Below are 20,400 nucleotides of genomic sequence, written 5' to 3'. Positions count from 1 at the left end.
GAAATTTGTCTTGGGTTTTTCGCTTTTGGATTTCTAGCCGCTATTGTTTTACTTGTAAAGGCAAGCGCTAGGGAGCCGCCTAGACTGTATAAAGTAAGTATGCAACTGGAACTCACTCAATATAGAAAGACTACCGGCCTTCTTAAAAAATCTCGCGATATCCTCATTATCACTTCTTAACTTTTTTGAATATGTTTAGTACAATATTATTAAGAAGTATATCAACACCACAAATGTTGAAGAAAATCTTTTTAAATCAGTTTTACGTAACARATGGTCCTTGCTTACTTTCTGAGTATTTTTTAACGGCTTTTTAACAACACTTTTCCAAATTTATTTTATACCTTTTTGCCAAATTCAAGGTCTTTAGTGTATTAGGATTGTTTGCTGCTTTCATGATTTGGCAGTTACTTACCATGGAAGCGGATACTTTAATTCATCAAAGTCTTCAGTATCTAATACGATGGAATCTCGATGATGTTGCTGTTGCGAGTTCCTCATTTTCCAGCAGTGTAACAGGTAAACTTAAATAAATATTTGAGCAAAAAATTACTGAGATAGTATTGTAAACTAACTGTATTTTGTAAGCTTCAAACTTGCTTATAATTGATAATACTAAGTGACAGATTTTGATAAACTTTCTTTTAAAAAGATTATTTAGGTAATCGAGTTGTGGCATATATTTAAAACACATATCTTCAATTTCTTTTGTTTTTAGAAATGATTCTTGTTTATGAATTGATAGAATACGAAGAAGTGGATATTGCGTTTGGTCTCGTTACCGGTTTGGTTGTATACAACACAATCGGTAGCTTCCCTGCCATGGTCCTCCAACCTTGTTTCGATACATCATCCCCTGTAAGTTTGTGTATTATTTCCATATATTTATTAAATATGTAAAGGGTGATCCTTTTTGAGGTTCCCTACCTTTTTATAAGAAAAAACACAGAATCCTCAAATTTAATAGGGAATGTTTATTATCATTCGTAAGAACATTCTTTGGCATTTATTTGTTAAAGGTTATCTCTTTCAAGTGTTGGTCGCGGCTATGTCTCAGATGGTTCATCCGTTGAGTACTATTTTCGATGATTCGTTCTAGCATTTCGACTGGTAACTGGCGAATGACAAGCGTGATGTTTTGTTCTAAGGTTTGAATCGAAGTTGGATTGTTTACATAGACTTTAGACTGACATGTCCCCACAGGGAAAGTTTAATGGGGCTAATGGACCGGCCCAAAACGTGAAATTATCTGGCCACCTCTTCTCTCAATAAATCCATTGATTGATGCCATATGTAGGAATAGAAACCGAACATCGCCAAGATCACGAGCTTCAATTTCAGACTTGAGATAGTCGGTTATCATGTCGCGATAACTTTCGCCATTGACGGTTACGTTCTTCGTCCCAAATTTGCCAATTTTACTTGCTTATACATCTATTGAGCCAGAAATGGGCTTCATCGCTGAACAAAATTTGGCTAGAAAACGTCGGATTTGTTTGGAACTTTTCAAGAGCTCTTGAGTGAAGCTCTCATCTACGGGTGCTATATTTTCTTCATAGCATGCTGGACATGGTTTGTTTGGTCGAATATTATCTAATAATGAAAGCTGGTTCTTAAGATGGGTAATGCTTTTGCGAATAGTGCGCTCAGTAGGCCGATTATGTTGAAATGCCAAGAAATGCTGAACAAAATCACAAGACACTAGTCACACATGATCTGTCAAAAAAAAAAAACTATTGGATGTACATAGAAAGAACTATAAGATAGATATTAAAAGGATAAGGAAGCTATAAAAATGAAAAGTGTCACGTTTTGTAATCCTCATATAATACAAGTATATTATATACGAAAACTCTGATCAATAAATTATGGCAAACAGCCCATTTCTTCCCTAACTCACATATACCATACCTTTTATATACATAAGTACTGCCGTCCCTGAAATATTACATTGAGCATTATGAGGTTTAGTGCCAAAAATTGATGAAACCGCTCATACTCCCATTGGCCCTCACATGTCTAATATAATACACTATATAATTGTGTTTAGTATAATGTAAGTCAGTCTCAAAATTGTGTGATATCGATTCACAAATTTGTGTCTACAAGTTCAATCGATTAAAAATTTCCTCAAATAACAAGTATCGAAGTCATGAGCAATTATTCACCCGATTTTACTTTGTACACATTGCGAGAGTATATAATGTTCGGTAGCGCCGAAAGTAAGCTCTAGAAAACTTTTTTATATTGAACATTTATTTTGTTTTTTATTTGCAGCTTTTCATCACTAACAATAATTCTACCATATGCGTGTTTCTATTCTTGATGATCGGTTACACCTTTGTTGCACTAAGCATTTCTAATTTTGAACTGCGCCGTAGCTTTGGTATTTTCTTAAGCATATTTTACACTGTTTTCTTTCTGTTTATAATATTATCGGCCTATGAATTTATACATCCTTATGGCTCCCAACATTCTCCTACAGTTCTCTATAATTCGTTAACACATTCTAATTGGTCATAAAAATTTAAATTTGTATATATACTTGCAAAGGAAAGTAAATTAAGTCAATAAAATATTGTTGTAATCAGATGATACCAATCTCTTTTTATTCGTATTTTTTAATAATGTTAATGAAGTTAACATGTAATATTGCCGCAATAGACGTTAAATTTTAATAAAATTGCTGCTCACACGAAAAATAGGCTTCGATTAACTAATCCAAAGGTACAAATAATATTGGAAACTTAGAAGCAGCAACCAGCCCTTGTGGGGCTACGAAATTCTTCGTGCGCAGAGCGGAAAGTGAGTAATCCACTTAAGTAAAGATGAACTGAAAGCATCTAAAGATTCTCTTCTCCACTATGGTCTGTTAAGATGACAAACATAGTATATCACTGTAGTTATATCCTCGGTAGTTATAGATCATGTACACTCATGGGGATAGAGGGACTCACCAGCGGAAATTTTAACATCTTCACGGTGGAATCAAAAATTGCTGATGGAGTGAACAGAGAAATCTATTGCACGGAGCTAGAGGTCCACCAACCCTTCAAACAGTCGAAATACCGGTATCTTACAAGCACAAGTCTTTTTTGTGTTTTTTTTTTTGTGGTTTTGCGGGTGAGGTGGAAAATGCCTTCCGCAACATCAGTGCTGTCGTCACAGCAACGTTATGTGCCACTTGCAGGCCACTAAAACCCCTGTCTAAGGAACCGTCGTCACCCACCCTGGAACCAAATTTGCATTACTTCAGAGAGGGGGGACCCTTTTTTTTTCATTGAGAGATTTACAGTGGCTACCAAACCACTAAAGGATATTCACAAGTTAATGCCGAAATTTCTTACAGGCTTGTCAGGCGAATTAGGGTGAGCTGAAATGCCTTAAGGGTTATTCAGGATCGCTAAGATCATGTGTAAGATTACGTAAGGGGAAAAAAACACGGATGTTTTAAAATCACACGGTTTTGAAAAGACGGCATGGCAGCCTTATCTGGACTCGGTTTAGCAATTCGGGAGCTTTGCAGTTCAAGAGGGTAGATGAAATGTCAGAATTATACATCAAGTATCTAAAGTACCTCCATCTGTCATTACAAAGGATCTGTAGCTTTATGCATGACATGACAACCAACTAGTATAACCTAACCTTACCTGTATCCTTGCCGTACCATGCGAATTCGATGAAATTAATACTAGCCATCTCAATTAATTTTAGACAGACGCAAAGCGCACTATGAGGGGTTTTATGACAACATCTGACGAGTTGACGTTACGAGTTTTCGGGAGAAAGGTTCTAAGGAAGATTTATGGTCCTTTGCGCATTGGCAACGGCGAATATCGCATTCGATGGAACGATGAGCTGTACGAGATATACGACGATATTGACAAATATATTGTATTGACATAGTTAAGCGAATTAAGAGACACCGACTGCGCTGGCTAGGTCAAGTCGTCCGAATGGATGAAAACTTTCCAGCTCTGAGAGTATTTGACGGAGTACCCGCCGGGGAAGCAGATAAAGAGGAAGGCCTCAACTACGTTGGAAAGACCAGGTTGGGATGGACCTGGCTACATGAGAGAATATCCAATTAGCGCCACACAGCGAAATGGAAGAAAGACTGGTGCACTGTTGTAAATTCGGCTATAATCGCATAAGCAGTGTCTACGCCAATAAAGAAGAAGAAAGCTTTAAAAAAATTCGCTCGCCATTCACGAGGTTTACCTTAATGCAAACCTTATACTAAATTTGCTTATGCATAAATGTAAAAATACAATTAAAATATTATTTTTGTAAATGGTTTTTATTTTTAGTATTTATTAAATTCGAGTATAATCAACATTTAACACTGTAACATACATAACTACGCGCCTTATATATGTATTTTCGAATAATAATTCATTATCAACAATTTTGGAATTTGGAAATGTTTGGCCATTGATTAAGTATAATAATTGTATAATTAAGTTTACATTTAAAATTTTTAATATAATTTTGAAAATTAGTTAGCAGAATAATACTAACAAGAACTAGCTACGCATTGGCTTGTTTAAGCAACTATCATTAAAGAAAACCTTTCTATTAGAATATCTAAGTATACATCTACATAATTAATTACCACAAATACAATATATTATATTGTATTCGAACAAAACTTCAAATAAAGTAAGTTTTGAGCAAAGCGATTAGATATATTCTGATTTAAAGAAGGACACATAATATATTTGATATAATTAAATTAATTTCTAATTACTTTATTTTATAGAAGGTATTATTGGACTTAAATTTATTACTTTCCGCACAACTTGACATACAAAGGCTATTTCGAAAACGCAATAACATACAATCCATTATCAATCTTTTTAGTTTTTAGCGTGGTTCGCTATATAGTTTTTAATGTTTTTATATTCGTTACTAAAAAGTGAGAAAACCTTCGAAAAATTTACAAATTTTTATTCAAGAAAAAGTAAAAAATAGTATTTGAAAACATAATACTGCGGACATTTAAACAGTTTAAATGGTCAGGTTAGACTTTATAATTAACTCAAGGAGCCATGTTTTTGTTAAACAGACGGGTAAACCTTTTTCCGAGTTCCTTTATAACAATTATCTATACAAAACATTATACTAATTCTATCAATTCAATTTAATTGTTTATTAAATTCTTTATATTGGGCAGATCTGAGCTGTCTGAAAAGTGTCATTAAAATTTTTTTAATAATCTTTGCAAATAAACTTTTAAGTGTGCCGGCTTAGTATTGACTGTGCTTTTGGCTGTCTAAAGTACAATAATTTTTGATCTCATCCATTGGTCAAACATGGATTTATTAAAAGATTATTACCCTTTTTCTCAAAGGGTTCCAATGGTTCTCGAACAATTCAAATTTCATTAAAACCAAAACGGGAAGTCTCTGGCGATTACGGGTCACTCTTCTTGGCAAGCGAGCAATCAGAAGTACATACGATGAAATTATTGCAATTTACAATAAGTTATCACATTAAGTTATAGTTATATATTTTCTGCTCAGTCGTTATGGTTTCCACTCAACTAAGATGGGGAGTTCAGTAGTCAACATGAGTAGATGAAGAATATAATTTCAGATCAAATTGAAGGTAAAAATACGATACGATCCGCACCAGAGTGCAGGGTTTCGGAGATCCACAAATAACTTCTAAAATATCGTCAACCGTGGGTACAACCGAAGTGCAATGATATAATCTTCATATTTYATAATATTCAAAACCCTTAAAGTAAACTTCAGTGTCCTAAATTGCCTTGGAGATGATCAAATAATCTCATTCAATTTTTATTAGTGAATGTGTCAGCGGGTTTTGTCGGCTACACTTGCAGATCTTTGGATATGCTTGATGAAAATCGAAAATCTCCAAAGCTTTTAAAAACTGTACTTAATTCGAATAATAGTTCAAAACAGTGTTTGAAACTTGTTTGCCTCTTGAGTCTATTTTTAGTAGTCTGCCACCTTGTGAAAAAAATATGTAAAATTTTTAATAGAAACTCTAATGAAGATTGGTATAACCTTTTTATATCCTGGCGGCTAATATTGAGTTTGACACGAAGTTTGTAACAGCAGAAGCAGACCCTTTAAAGTATTTACATTGCATAAAAATGATCAACGTCACAAGCTGTGTTGATTTAGCCAATTCCGTTTGCCATCCCTCTGTCTCTCTCTTTATAAACTACAATATATACGTAAACTAGTCCCCCAGCATTTCACATATTGATCTGAAAATTTTCACATGATCTCCCCAAAAAACTGTTCATTTTTTTAAATCTATCCTCTATTGGACCACTATCCAATACAACTATTATATAAACGGATCGATCAAAGTCAAGTCCTTGTTGAAATTTTTTTCTCAAAATATATTTTTCAGATCGGATATTTTTCAGATCGGACTATAGCGAATTGCTGCCATAAAAAAGATAAAGATCTTCATAAGACATCATTTTATGTATACGTAACCTTCATTCGACGAAGTTTGATCTTATTAAACGTTCGTTGAATGCAAAGTGATGCTTGACCTGTGAAAGGCTTTATAGCCTATGTCAACGGATTTAAGAATGGACGATTAACAGTCAGAGATCTTACTGGCATCGTTGGAATATCAAAACGATCAGTGAAAACCATTTTGAAAGATAATTTGGGTCTAAGAAAAGTGAAAGCAGATTGCTTCCAAATTCACCAAATATTTTCGAAAAATAGCGTCACATTAACGTCTGTAAAATGCTTTCTGACTACCAGGATGTCATGAAACATATTACTACTGGTCTGGAGTTTTAGATCTATGCCTTCGACCTGGAAACACACGATCAATCGACCGAATATCGTGACAAAAGTGAGCCGGAGCCGGAGCCGAAGCCAAAAAACCGGCCAAACTGCCAACAAGGAAAACTATTTGAGTGCTATTCATCGTTTGAGCGAAGCTATTTGTAAAAAGAAGTCAGAATTATGGCCGACAACTTTTGATTTTTGCACTACGATAATACTCCATCGCATACTGCATTGATTCTTCGTAAATTTTTCGGGAAATTTTCAACTAAAATTGTGCCGCGACCACCGTATTCACCTGAAATAGCTCTCTGAGACTTCTGTCTATTCAGAAAATTCAAACAATCGCTCCGGGGAAAACGTTTTGAGTGAATTGAAGACTTTACTATCTTACAACTGTTTCAAGGGGGTGTATACTGAAATTCCGTCAATCGAAATCTCGAATTTTGTAATCCCGACGATCATAACCCTTAGTCAGTAGAATTCTCTTTCTGTTCTTCGATAGAAATAATAGCAGACAAGATAAAATATTTTTCACATGTCGGCATTTTGGTTTGTCGGTGTTTTGATTTCACTGCATATTTAAATTTTGTCGGTATTTCGATGTGTCGGCATTTTGAACTTCGGTATTTTAAGTGTATCCCGTTTCAAGGACTGGAAAAAACGTTGGCACGACATAGATTTTAAAGAATAGATTTCAAAATTAGTCTTACAACTTTTTGCTCATAGTAGTAATATATAATTTCAATAAAAAAAGTTTTCTCAAATTTCAGTAACGTTATTTAAGTCTGTCCTTGTCGCATATAAGCTAGTCTCCGATCAATTTTTTGCACAAAGAAGCCAAGAAAGGAATGTTTGACGACAAATGCTAAGCTTACTTTATAAAACTACTCATTCCTATGGCATTTTAGGCCCTTAAACGTAAGTTCTATTATGCAATAAATAACGCTAATTAGTTAATAAATATACATAAATGGACATTTTTGGATGGCGTATGGAGCGAATTATGCTGATTCCTCATTTAAATATTCTGACTAACCTTTTGTCATATTCTATTTATAGGAAACCCACCATTTCATTATTTAACTTATCAATTGACTTCCTTCTCTTCAAACGCCGCATTGGCATTAACATCCTCATTGCTATTATTACTGTTAGCTTTCAACAGCTTGCCATTGTTACAATTCACTTCCGCCGCTCGATCAGCGATTATACTTGACCAATTTGCGTTCGCCTTAACTATCTCAATGTCACAACGTAGCTTTTGCAAATCTGCATAATTTAGTGTTGATTCATCGCATGCTTGCAGCACTGACAATATATTCTGCAATTGGTTGGCGTACACACGCAAGCGCTCAGTGTTGCTGTTCTCCTGCTTTTGCTCTGGCACACACTGTATTTCACATAAAACATTATCAATGTTAATATAGTCAATAATAAATAATTGAATAGAATATTATATTGGAATAAATACCCGCTGGCACTTAACAAAGGTGCTGAGGAAGTCTCGAATCTTGAGCTCATTGAATTGACCTTCTGTCTGCCACATTTTCAGCAAATTCAAAATGCTCTCTGCATCATTTTCTGCCCCATTGCCAATGATTTCGCCCTCGTCGGTTGTTATGCTGTTCAACGAYGTTTGGTTGGGACCGAGCAATTGCTGTTGCAAAGGCGAAAACTCAACTGTCGGTGAGAGTTTTTTGTAATTGCTGCAGAGCGTACTCAAATTGCAAATGTCCTGCGTTAGACGCTGTTGGTTGGCATTACATTTTTTTTTTTTTTTTTTTGAGGGAATTCGATTTCAATTTTCAATTAGCCAATTCGTGAGTGCATTTGATTTATATATTACATGTAAGTATGTATGTATGTATGCATGTATGCTTGATGGAAATTAATTTACATATGTATATTATGATATGTGTGTGGGTATGTATGCGTTTATGATGTTAAAAGAATTTCGACATTTTTCGCTTTTAACGTTACGTTGTTTTTATAGCAGATTGGAATATGTGTCGGATTTTTATTTATTATTATTTATTTATTTTTGAAGAAAAATAATAAACATTGATGATGACGATTGATGATGGGGGGTGAGTTGAAACATCATGATCGGAATAAGTGAAAAAATAAAATCACATTAATGAATTTCATAAAATGAATTGAAATTTGGATATTGTGATAAAAAATTATAATTTGTAGGTGATACGAAAAAAACCTAAATTTAAATTAAAACACAAAAAAATACAAACCAGGAGAACAACCAAAACGGAAATCACTAAGCAAAACGGTTTATAACTTTTATATACGAACTTGTTGTGAATAAAGAATAGTTTTCATTCATAGTAAAAAATATTCGAATTGACATAAAAAGCTAAATAATTTAATAATCAAGCCATTAACGATGACGTTATTATTGATTTATTATATTTTATTTACATCCAGTTCTGTTTTACATGGTAGATTGATGCAGCAAAAACCGCTCTGACCAGTTAACTTCCTTGTATCCACAAATAAGGAATCCCTCTTAATTTGTGGTATAAACATATTTCGCAAAAATTAAAGCTGGCATATACAATTTAAATCCAAAAATTATTGAATCGTGCTAATAAAATAAAATTATGTATGTAAAAAGTTAAAAATTGTTTTTAACAAATACGGGTTGTATCGGACCAATACAGTTTTAACCTTCCCGGTGACTTTGTACCGCATATATCTGCCAGTATGTGAGTTATCTCAATGAAAATGAAACAGTGTGGTTTAATCATAACCGTGTATCTTTTTGCCAAAAATAGATAAAATTGGACAAAAACTTGACTTACCCCCTTGACTTACCCCCCATATAACTAATATCGGCTGACTTTATTCTATTTGTTTAGATTTATAGTATGGGGCATGGTAATAATAGGTGGTAATGGGATAAAAGGTAAGACCGGTCGATACTACCCCAACTCCCATATACTACATATAATGATTTTCGTTTTTCTAACAAACCTTATGTGTCTGTCAGAGTATGAGTTATATATATTATACTACGTATGTAAATAACATTGTTTGGTCTTAAAGTATTTCCTTGGCTTTGATTCTTTCAACTTGCAAGAGTATAAAATGTGCGGTTTTTCTAGTTTTATTTTACTTTTCTCGTTTGACTGAATAAACTACATTTCTTAAACCATTTTTAGAAAAAGATGGTAAACTTTATTTGTTTGGAGTTAGATGCATTTTTCTTTTGACTAATATTTACATATGTCTGCTTCAGAGGTTTCTTGATCATATGTATTTATACAAAATATATCGCTGTTGGGATATCGGTAAATTCTTCATTGAATTACTGATTTATAACAAATGTTTGCGAGTTGTTGTAAATTCGATATGTAGAAAAATTTGTTATATATAAGTTTTATAACACGAGTTCATATAGAAGAAAAATTTAAAAATGTAAGTACTCTTTCTTTAATGAGAAATCCTCTTTAGGGGCATTTTTTAAAGAGCTGTTAAATCCCTATTTTATATACCTAATGCAATAAGCAATAGTTTGCTAGCCGCCAGCTCGGTGTAGCGGTTGTGGAGCTCAATGCTCAAACGCAATATTTAAATGATCATCAATAAGTTGCTTCAAAAACGTTCTGGCTATCTAAACAGCCAAGGAGTAGCACTTCTATACTATCAGCAGACAACTCCGAGTATTTTTAAGCCCAAATTTTAATAGCATATAAATATATTAAAAAGTACATAAGTAGAAACAACCATTTTATTACAAATAAATTAAAATAACATGAACACACATATACGTACCATATACTATATGTACATATATATACATATTCATGTTTGTATAATATATAATAAATAAAAAATTAAAGTAATATAAAACTGGCATCAGCTAACAATGATTTTATTTAAGATTTTTTGGCAATAAAGTAAACAAACATATATCAATGTTGAAATTTTTATTATGTAAATAGGAAAACAAATTTGCGACAAAATAATAACAATACGAATAATCGTTCAAAATATAAAAGAATAACTTTAGTTATAAAGTGCAAAAAATATAGAAATACACATAAGTCTACATAAATCATTATTTGGTAAATGCTCTTACGACCATAAGTCTAACTGCGCATTTAAATGCAAGCAAATTTTGTTTCTGTTTTCAATAGTTTCGAAAATAAATGTAAAAGTTATAACTATGTACATACATATAAATTTGTGGCCGAAGTTAGTAAAAGTTAAAGTATATAATTGTTAAGTTAGCCAGCTCTTAAGAAGTAGCAGACAAAGTAATAAAGCTTTAGCAGTCTACGAAATGGTGTTTTCTTATAGTAAGCTACTGAAATTAAAATAAATGTTGAACTTTCAAAAGTGTTCACGGAATACTAAAATTGGATTAAGCGAATATACTTAACGTTTAATGCTTTCGACCACAGAAATATATTTTATTTGTAAATATTTTTGTATCGCTACTGTTTTTAACTTTTAAAAATTATGTCGCAATTTCTTATCGTTTCTTTTTCGTTCCGTTTTCGGCTATAGTTTAGGAAAATTAATACTCGAATCATAAAATTCATATTGAGACCAAAGTGTGTTTCACAAAAAAACAAATAAAAAAAAATAATAATAAAATTATAATTGTAATGGTGTGATAATTAGTTACGTTCATGCGACTAACTTCGGTATGTGTTTAAGTATATGTGTAGAAGTATCCATGTATCGGTGAGTTCTACAACCAAAATAAATGCTTGTGCAATAGCAACTCAATTCTAATGCAAAAAAATTATTGATCAATCGATGATTGTATTTTAACGTTTCCTTAAAATCTTACATCGATCTCATTACGGTGTCGTTGCATTTCGGCTTTCGTGTTCGACAAATCGTTATTCTTTAACATTAGCTCTTGTGTGGCATCCATAAGCTCATCTTGCAACTTTATGTTCACATCCTGCAAATCTTTTATTTTCTCCAACATATCCTCTTTATTCTCTTGTAACTTATTCCTATTAAAGAAATAATAAAAAATTATAGACATATTCATGTTTGTATTTTTCCCCAGCATTTGACTCACTTATCGACAATAAGCTGCTGTATGCAATTATCGTTGTCCATTTGTATGAGACGTAGGACCTTGAGCAATTTGGTTACCAAGCTGTCCACTTCGATCACCTGGTCCACCACTGCTTGCGCTGTGCAATACTCCATTAGAGAAGGCATTTCCGCCACTGAGTCATGGCAACTAGCATCATCGGAGTTATCATGCTCGCATTGACTATACAAATTGGGAGGGTGTAAATAAACCGTTAATAAAAGTAATTATATTATTATGTTTAAAATTATATAATACTCACTTCAATTGTAGTGTTGCTTTTTGTACACTGTGCATGTTGCTGATCTGCAATTCCATTTGTTGTCGATTCACAATAGCTTGTGACAAGTTATGCAATGATTCATCGCCAGATGCGGGATTAATCAGTTCCGACGGTACTTCCAACTGAGATATAATACCCGTGCATGATGAGACCATATTGTGTGAATGAGAATCGGGCATTGTCACATCTTCCAGCACGTTATCCATCATTAGACAGGGTTCTGTCTCAGAATCGAGCATCTCAGTGGAATCCGAGTCATCTGCGTAATGAACAATGAACAGAAGAAAAATTAGGTTTTATATTAACAGTTGCGTAAATAAGACTTGACTCACCACCACCGACATTCTTTGTATCTCCATTGTAGTTGTTATTATTTTTTGTCGCAGCCTGACCGTTTGAATCACTCACACCAGCGTTTTCAATACTTATGCGTTTTCCATTTCGCGCCAATAGTTTTTTACTAGACGGAGTAGTTGCATTACGTATGGCACTTATTACGGCCGCAATGAATGATTGATTTCTTTGTGGTGACAAAGATCCATCACTCGGCTGTGGTAAGAACTGTTGAGAGTGTGTGCAAAAGTCCAGCCCATTTGCATTTATGTTCGTTGGCATTCGACCTAGATAATCGTCCACATTTTGCGTTGATCGCGACTCCAAGGCGTTGCCGTGATTTTGTTGTACTTCTGACTGGAAACCGATATCCTATCGAGTATAATTAATTATCATATGTATATTAATTATTTATAGATATTCATATGTTGCGTAGCAGTTAAATTTACAAGCAAGCGAATGCGCTACAATGTTATTTTATTGAAACCAACTCAGTGCCAGATTGATTTTTACATTATAGCTGTGTTACTATCATTTCATATACCAACGAGCCTGTATGGAAAAACTATTTTTCATAATACATTGTTTGATGTGTAGATACTAAGCAATATTCTTGGTGATTTCAATATAATATTTTCGATGGTCGTGGCTCTAATCTAATGCTTAGAGGAACACAATGACATGACAGTTAACCCATCTTTAACATTCTTCAATAGTTCGAATACGGCTTAAATCTTAAGGCACGTCAATGCGCATACCACAAAAGAAAATATTAGTCCTATTTTATGTATCTACATATTCAGACAGAATACTATGCATACATGCCTACCCGGAAGAATGATTATACAGGGTATTAATTGTATGATTATAGATCTCGTTAGATACGTTCATTTTCAATACATAACTAACTCACCTTTAAACAGAATTTAGATAGCCGGTGCGACAAAACAACCAAAACCTAATTATAATATATAATTATATCGCATATAAGGTTCTATCGAACGTATTGTGTGAAAGATTAAAGCCCACCGTCAAAAAACTGATTGGACTTTATCAGCGTGGTTTCAAACCTGGAAAATCAACAACCGACCAGATATTCACCGTGCGCCAAAACTTGAAGGGACCCGTAAAAAGAGAATCAACACTCACCACCTGCTGCTTTTGACAGCACGAAAAGGAGCTGTCTGAGTTTGGTATCCCCGCAAAACTATACATATACAATACCAAAAGATCCGTGAGGATCGGGAAGGACCTCTTCGAGCCGTCGATACCAAACGAGGTTTCAGACAAGACGACTTCCTATCGTGCGACTACTGCTGGAGAAAATAATTCGAGCTGCAGAACTGAATAGAGAAAGTACAAACTTCGACAAGAATGTACAGTAGCAACAACCGCGCCGCTAATTTACCTTTCTCCAGACTGGAAATGGGTCTGGTAGTGATCGAAGGCAGGACAAAATATCTCCTGTCATCATACAAACAGTCATCGTACTTGCGACTTGTCTCCCACTTCACTGTTGACAGTCATAATTTCAAAGTTGTAGATAATTTCGTCTATTTTGGAACCAGCATTAACGCCAACAACAACGGTAATCTAGACACCAATACAAAATAACTCTTGGCAACAGGTGCTACTTCGGACTGAGTAAGCAATAGAGAAGTAAAGTCCTTTCTCGAAGAACAAAGATCAAATTCTACAAGTAACTCATCATCCCGTCCTGCTTTATGGTGCAGAGGCATGAAGGATAATAACATCTGATGAGTCAGGGGCACAAGTTTTCGAGAGGAAGGCTTTGCAGAAGATGTATGTYATTGACGACGACATTGAGATAGTTCAACGAATTAAGAAACAGTGGCTACATTGGCTAGGTGAAATCGTCCGAATGGATGAAAACACTCTAGCTCTGAGTAATCTAACCATTACTCACCGGGGGTTGAAGAGGAGGACGAAGATCTCCGCTACGTTGGGAGACAAGGTGGAGAAGGACCTGGTTACACTTGGAATCTCCAGTTGGCGCCAAACAGCGAAAAGGAAGTCTGACTGGCGCGCTGTTGTAAACTCCGCTATAGCCACGTAATACCATCTTGAGCATATTTATGCATGTAAAAGAAACGGGTGCGGATTTATACCCATCCCATGACTATCAAGTGATCAACATTTCCCAAACTGGGTGATGTTTTCTGACTTTCCAACAACAACAACATTCCCCACTTCAAAATAAATATATTTCCATACAAACGATTATGCCCCATTAAAACAAATGCATTGAATGATGCGCAATCTATAAGAGCAGATGTTAATTACATGCAGAAAATGAATGTATGCGCTATATTAATTGCGAACTTTAACTATGTTAATAAAGTCAAACAATCTACAGCTAAAACATTAATACAGAAAGAAAAACCCACCCCAACCATTAATTGTCATTTGTCATCTTGAGGCGCATCGCAGGCCATCTTCTCATAAATTGGAAGTAAGCATTCAAAAAAGGCAGAAGTATTTGATCTAAGTCTCAATTACAATTTACAATATGAGTACTTTAATAAAATATCAGTTCATATTAGTACTATAGTTTGAACTCTACTATCTTAGTTTCGTTAATGACACGAAATGCTTTATTTGCAAGCACAAAGTAGCCAAATCGTAAATTTTTACTGAGTGAAGGGTTCTTAATACTTCACATAACTAGAGAAAACCTAAAACAAAAAAGTCAACTTCATTTGCACCGAAACTATAGTACCCTTAATAAATACAAATAAAAGCAGTAAAGGTGCGATCTGAATAATTTCTTCGGAGGATTTAACGTTGCCTTGGGTAATAATACATGTCAAATTTTGTGAAGATGCCTCGTTAAACGAAAAAGTTTCCCCATACAAATACTTGATTTCGATCGTTCAGATTATATGGGTGCCATATGTTAAAGCGATCAGATCTAAAACATTTCTTCGAAGATTGTAGCGTTGTCTTGGATATTAAACCATGCCAAATTTCGTAAATATATATTGAATTTTGTAAGAATATCTGTCAAATCAAAAAGTTTGCCATATAGAAATTTGATACCGATCGTTCAATTTGTAGGCAGCTATATTGTATGTTATAGTGATAAAATATCGGTTCTGACAAATGAGCAGACAAGAAAGGATATTGAATGTACAAAATTTCAGAACGATATCTGTAAAACTGAGGGACTATTTTTTGTATAAACATATGACTGCAGAGAGACTAAATCGACTCAGCTCGTAAGGGTCATCATTTACATATATGTATACTTCATAAGATCTCCGACATTTTTTCTCTGTATTACCAACTTGATGGCAAACTTAATACACCTCAAGTGAAAATATTTGTCGTCGTACCTCCAAATCGTGTTCAGTTATATTATAAGTGGAGACCAATTGTTCAACTAAACTATCCAAACGGGAATGCAGGCCCGATAATGCAGCAGATGCGCCCGAGACCGAATAGTTTTGTTGCATCATCATTTCCTTCGATTTACTTTCCAGTGCTGCATATTTGGATTGTAGCATACGGTTCTCCTGTCTGAAATAAATCAACCTTAATTGTAATTATACAATTTTAACGTATGTTGCACTGAACTCACCTTCGCTGCTCATTAAGCCGCACTAAGTGACGACATTCATCGCGCAAAACCTTCACCTCTTCTTCACGCCCCGACAACTGTTGTTTGCAAGCTTGATGCTCATTCTCTAGTTCTTTTAATGCATCACATAATGCTGATTTTTCATGTTGCAGAAAGTCTTGTAATTCATTCGACTCCTGCTCGATGGCGGCTTTTTCTTGCAACAAACATTCCTGGGCGGCCAGTGAACGATTCATTTCAAGCTGTAAGGATCGGCACAACTGACGCAGTTGTCCAATTTCGTGTTGACGCTCGATTAACTCATTACCACTCATTTGTATTTGCGATTCCAACATGAGTAAACTGTCGTGACCACTTCCACTGCCTTCGTCCGAAGTTGGCGTAGTAGCGTCGCCGTCCAAACTAATGCCGCTGACGCTGCCGCCTGTAATACCGTATTTTCCGCCCGCTAAACGTGCCTTCTCCAACATACCCATCACCCGTTCCGTATTTAAATTTAATTCACGCTGTGTAGCCAACTTCTCTTCACGTTCGCGTTGAAGCTTAGCACTCAGTTCATGTTCACGCTGTGCTAATTGACGCACCTCATCTCGTAATCGCTCTAATTCAGCATCACGTATATCAGTCTGTGTGGTCTGTTCATTTTGTTCAACTGCATCTACAGCACGCGTTGCTGGCGTCCGCCCAGCAAACACATTCTCCAAATCTTCCCCGGTGAGCGCCGTCTGAACGCTAGTCTCATGGTATATGCGCGTTTTAGGTGGCTGCGCTGGCGTTTTTCGCGTATGTATCAACGAGCGCGGTTGGTTGCTTTGTGGCGTTGATGCACCAAAGGCGCTTACTAGACTTCGGCGGGTGGTTACCATTACCGATGTGGTCATACGTGTATCACGCGTTATTGAACTGCTGCGCGAGTCAGGCGTCGCTGTCAAGTCTTCGACAGATTTTTGTTTACGCCGCCGCGGCAGCGTGCTATATGGATTTGAACTAGTGTTGTTGCTGGTAGACTTCATCTCCATCGATGCCATCATGTTTGAGGAGCGCATCTTTAGTGACATCAAATCTGGGGTCACAGAGACACCACGCTTCGCAGCCCCGCTAGCTGTACTAGAGGTGCGAGAATTGCCGGGCCAACGGCCATCCTCTTGAGGTGTACACGGCGTACGCGCACGACTCAATGAGGGTGTACGTTGTACTAGACGCTGCATGCTCATAGACTGCGTGCGGCTCAGTGTGTTCGGCAAGGAATCTGGCTTCTGTGGTTTTGTAGCACGTGTTGTTGTAGTGGAGCGAAAGGATGAAGTTGGTGCCGCCATTAAAGTCTTGTTAGTGGCATTAATCGACTGCGGCTTGTCAGCATGACGTTGTGCTATCGTCGACGCTACTGCAGGTACATGACGCGACAAAGATGAAGTACGCTTTATACTAATTGGACGCATACGTGGAGTTGTTGCGCTATTAACTTGGTTGCCAGCCGCGGAAGTTGAGTTCCCAGAAATTGGTGTACTGCTGCAATCTGCACAAATAAAACAATATGTCATTTGACATATGAAACTATTTTTAAATAATTTTGATCGGACTTACCACGTTCTCGCATGCTGCGGGACATTGGAGTGGCAAAAGCGCCACGACCAGCCTCATAAACTCTCATTTTACTTTTAGTACTGTTTGAGCGTCGTACTGGTGTTGTCGACACAGTGCCACCACCCAGCATTGAAGAACTTTCGCTGCCGTTCTCGCTATAACACTCAAAGCTTTGCGTTGCTGAGGACACCGCACCGTTGGTGGTGCTGGTCGCCAGCTCTGAGCCACAACTAAGCAAACTAGAGTTGCCCGAGATATTTAGACCTTGCATACTTGCGTTACTCACATTAGACGGCTGCAACGCCGCAGGCATCGCCGTCTGATTATTGACATCATCTATACCACCCGTGCTGCTGGCGTAGCCACCACTAGTACTGCTCAAAGCACGTTGTAATGTTGTGTTTTTTGTGGCGACACTACCTTTCTCATTGCAATTGCTGTCAATGTTGTCGTTACTGCCAGAAATTGTTCCACCAACAAGCTTCGTGGTCGCTGTGTCAAGGCCGCTATCACTGCCGCCATCACATTGAATACAATCGCCCTCATTCAACACTAAAGCCGCCATTTTACTATTCAAGAGGCCATTGCAATCGCTCTCGAATTGTGGCTCGACAGCGTTAATATTGAAAGAGTCGTTAACTGGTCTATCAGTGCTAGGAATACTAGGTAAACTTGGCGGTAATTGTGGCATGATTTCGGATTCATTGTTTATTTCTTTACTAAAACCGTTATATGAATCTTCTGTAAATGCAAGCTCATCCGATTCCAGTTCATCTGTTTGTTGATTCTCCTGTTCACAATCCTGAGAAAATAATATGGCGGACATGTTCCTCCTGTTATGGCTACTGAGTGTTGCTTTTAAGCAGAGATACAATTATTAATGCATTTTATCTGAAATAAACGTAAACAAATGTAAGTAACAATGAATATATTTTATCGCACTTTTGTGCAAAATAGTATTAACTGTTAGACAATAGAAAGATAGAATAATAGGCAAATATAGATTACTACAAATTATTTCTTCTCATTTTACTTTTGCATGAAAGCCACCACCCTAAATGTCTTCTCAATATTGGTGGCAGAATTCAACGATTCCGTTTTGGTAAAAAATTAGTAAACAACCAAACGCAAAATTTGTTAGGCATTCCAGTCATTCAGCCTACAAATAAATTTCAGGTGATAAGGATTAACTTAACCTTCTTTGGGTAAAGAACTTCGTTTTAGCCAGAACTTAACTGACATATGGCTGCTGACCAAATATTGAGAAAATCGTCCTCAACCCAACAAATTACAAAACCATATGTACACATGCAAGATCCAATTTCACCCAGACTGGTCTGAATATATGTACATTTATGTAAATATATAACACAGGTGTTTTAACCCTAGATATAAGATCAATTTGGATATATTTGTACCCACAATTAATGATACTATCAATCGTTTCATAAAATTTGTTCTCGCTTGTTTTTAAATCCTTATTTTTGTTTTATATTAAGGGGTTACGTACCTTTAGAATATTTTACTAAATTTTCAAGTTGATCCGAGTAATAGTTTCGGAGGTACAGCCTTGAGAACTTATACGCTCGAGGCTAGCTAGGCTAGGTGTGCCGTCTTTAAACGCGTTTTTCTCTAAACGGTGTTTTTTCAGTGAGTTGGCAATATCATGAAATTTTCCACAGGCCTTTGAGATACTATTCTTAAAGATTTGGATCAAAAATTTTTGTGTTTTGATTACAATTATTTGAAAAAAAATTGTGAAATTTTCACTGACATTTTCATTTTTTTGTAAAAATGTCTGCCAAAAATCCAATTTTAGTTTTTTTCCTTCTTCCAAGTTATAAGTTAAGGTTTTAACTAAATCACGTATTTTTTCACTTTAGATAATCATGTAAGGAGTTACTGGTGTCGCAATGGCCGAGTTTAATATATTTTTTCACAAAAATTTCAAAATTTCTTTGATAATAGTGTATGTTTGTAACAATAAAAAAATCTGATAAAATATTTCAATTTTTATATGAGAAAAAATTGTTGATAAAAGGCTGTTTTTTATGCGTACCTGGAACCCCTTTAAAAAATTAGAAAACATGAACAAAATATCTAATATCTTTGCAATGTCAGTTCTGTTTAAGGATACATAGAAATAAACAGAGAGACAAATGCAAAAAACATATGTTATATCTCAATTAAATGATTTTATGAGCTTATCCTGTATAATTTTACAGTTGATAATACCTTTTTGAGGATCAGGAAAAATATGCAGTCGGAAAATCGACTTTGATGAAAGTTTTGCACTGATTTAATAACGTCTCTAACGGAAAAATGGCAAATAGTGGTCGACCAAAATGGTACATATTTATTTATTAGTATATAAAAAATAATAATTTAAAGATTGTTTAGAAATACGAAAAGGCTTTTTCGACTACCCAATATATATAAATTTCAACTATCAACAATATAATTTTTCAAAATTCCCTTTCCGGAACTGCCATAACATTGATAAAAGCTAAATTTTTCATGAATTCCTGTATTTGAAAACCAACAAACAGCCCACTCCTCAACTTTTGCATATCACTTTTCGGAAATTTTCTAATAATTAATTAAAACAAAAGGGAATTCATAAAATGCAAAAATCCTATTCCGAAATTTGCAAGGGCACGAGAGCACCAATCGGGTGAAAATCTTACAGCCGTTTTATTTTATCACTCTCGTTCTACTTTTTAATTGGCTGCTGCCT

General features: G+C 35.4%; 2 protein-coding genes across 9 annotated transcripts in view; one reads left to right on the top strand and one right to left on the bottom strand.

Moving 5' to 3' along the window:
- The first annotated feature begins 49 nt into the window (after nucleotides 1-49).
- On the top strand, nucleotides 50-2,523 carry LOC108966971. Its single transcript, XM_018930156.1, has 4 exons — nucleotides 50-93; nucleotides 363-519; nucleotides 719-858; nucleotides 2,278-2,523. Exons 2-4 carry the CDS (start codon nucleotides 396-398, stop codon nucleotides 2,521-2,523), a joined length of 510 nt encoding a protein of 169 aa, XP_018785701.1. The 5' UTR covers nucleotides 50-93; nucleotides 363-395.
- Nucleotides 2,524-6,648: 4,125 nt separating this feature from the next.
- The window catches only part of LOC108966993, a 47,178-nt gene continuing 33,426 nt past the window's right edge, over nucleotides 6,649-20,400 (bottom strand). For 6 of the 8 annotated variants that reach the window (XM_018930183.1, XM_018930178.1, XM_018930181.1 and 3 more), the window contains 9 exons: nucleotides 17,664-18,554; nucleotides 16,080-17,595; nucleotides 15,835-16,018; nucleotides 12,478-12,850; nucleotides 12,125-12,404; nucleotides 11,845-12,045; nucleotides 11,605-11,776; nucleotides 8,260-8,535; nucleotides 6,649-8,178 (listed from right to left, as the gene is read on the bottom strand). In XM_018930183.1, the coding sequence (XP_018785728.1) occupies nucleotides 7,876-8,178; nucleotides 8,260-8,535; nucleotides 11,605-11,776; nucleotides 11,845-12,045; nucleotides 12,125-12,404; nucleotides 12,478-12,850; nucleotides 15,835-16,018; nucleotides 16,080-17,595; nucleotides 17,664-18,489 (4,131 nt within the window). In that variant the 5' untranslated portion in view covers nucleotides 18,490-18,554 and the 3' untranslated portion in view covers nucleotides 6,649-7,875. The other 2 variants (XM_018930184.1, XM_018930185.1) reach the window with 2 other exon arrangements.

Source organism: Bactrocera latifrons, unplaced genomic scaffold (genome assembly GCF_001853355.1).
Source record: "Bactrocera latifrons isolate USDA-ARS-PBARC rearing strain unplaced genomic scaffold, ASM185335v1 scaffold_172, whole genome shotgun sequence".
In the NCBI taxonomy this organism is placed as follows: Eukaryota; Metazoa; Arthropoda; class Insecta; order Diptera; family Tephritidae; genus Bactrocera; species Bactrocera latifrons.
This window is presented reverse-complemented; position numbering and strand designations above follow the sequence as displayed.

What these genes read in the sequence shown, in the direction of transcription:
- LOC108966971 (XM_018930156.1), top strand. Translation starts at nt 396, where the DNA reads ATGATTTGGCAGTTACTTACCATGGAAGCGGATACTTTAATTCATCAA. An exon ending in ATTTTCCAGCAGTGTAACAG is followed by an intron (nt 520 to 718) that starts GTAAACTTAAAT and finishes TTTTGTTTTTAG; the next exon opens with AAATGATTCTTGTTTATGAA. An exon ending in GTTTCGATACATCATCCCCT is followed by an intron (nt 859 to 2,277) that starts GTAAGTTTGTGT and finishes TTTTATTTGCAG; the next exon opens with CTTTTCATCACTAACAATAA.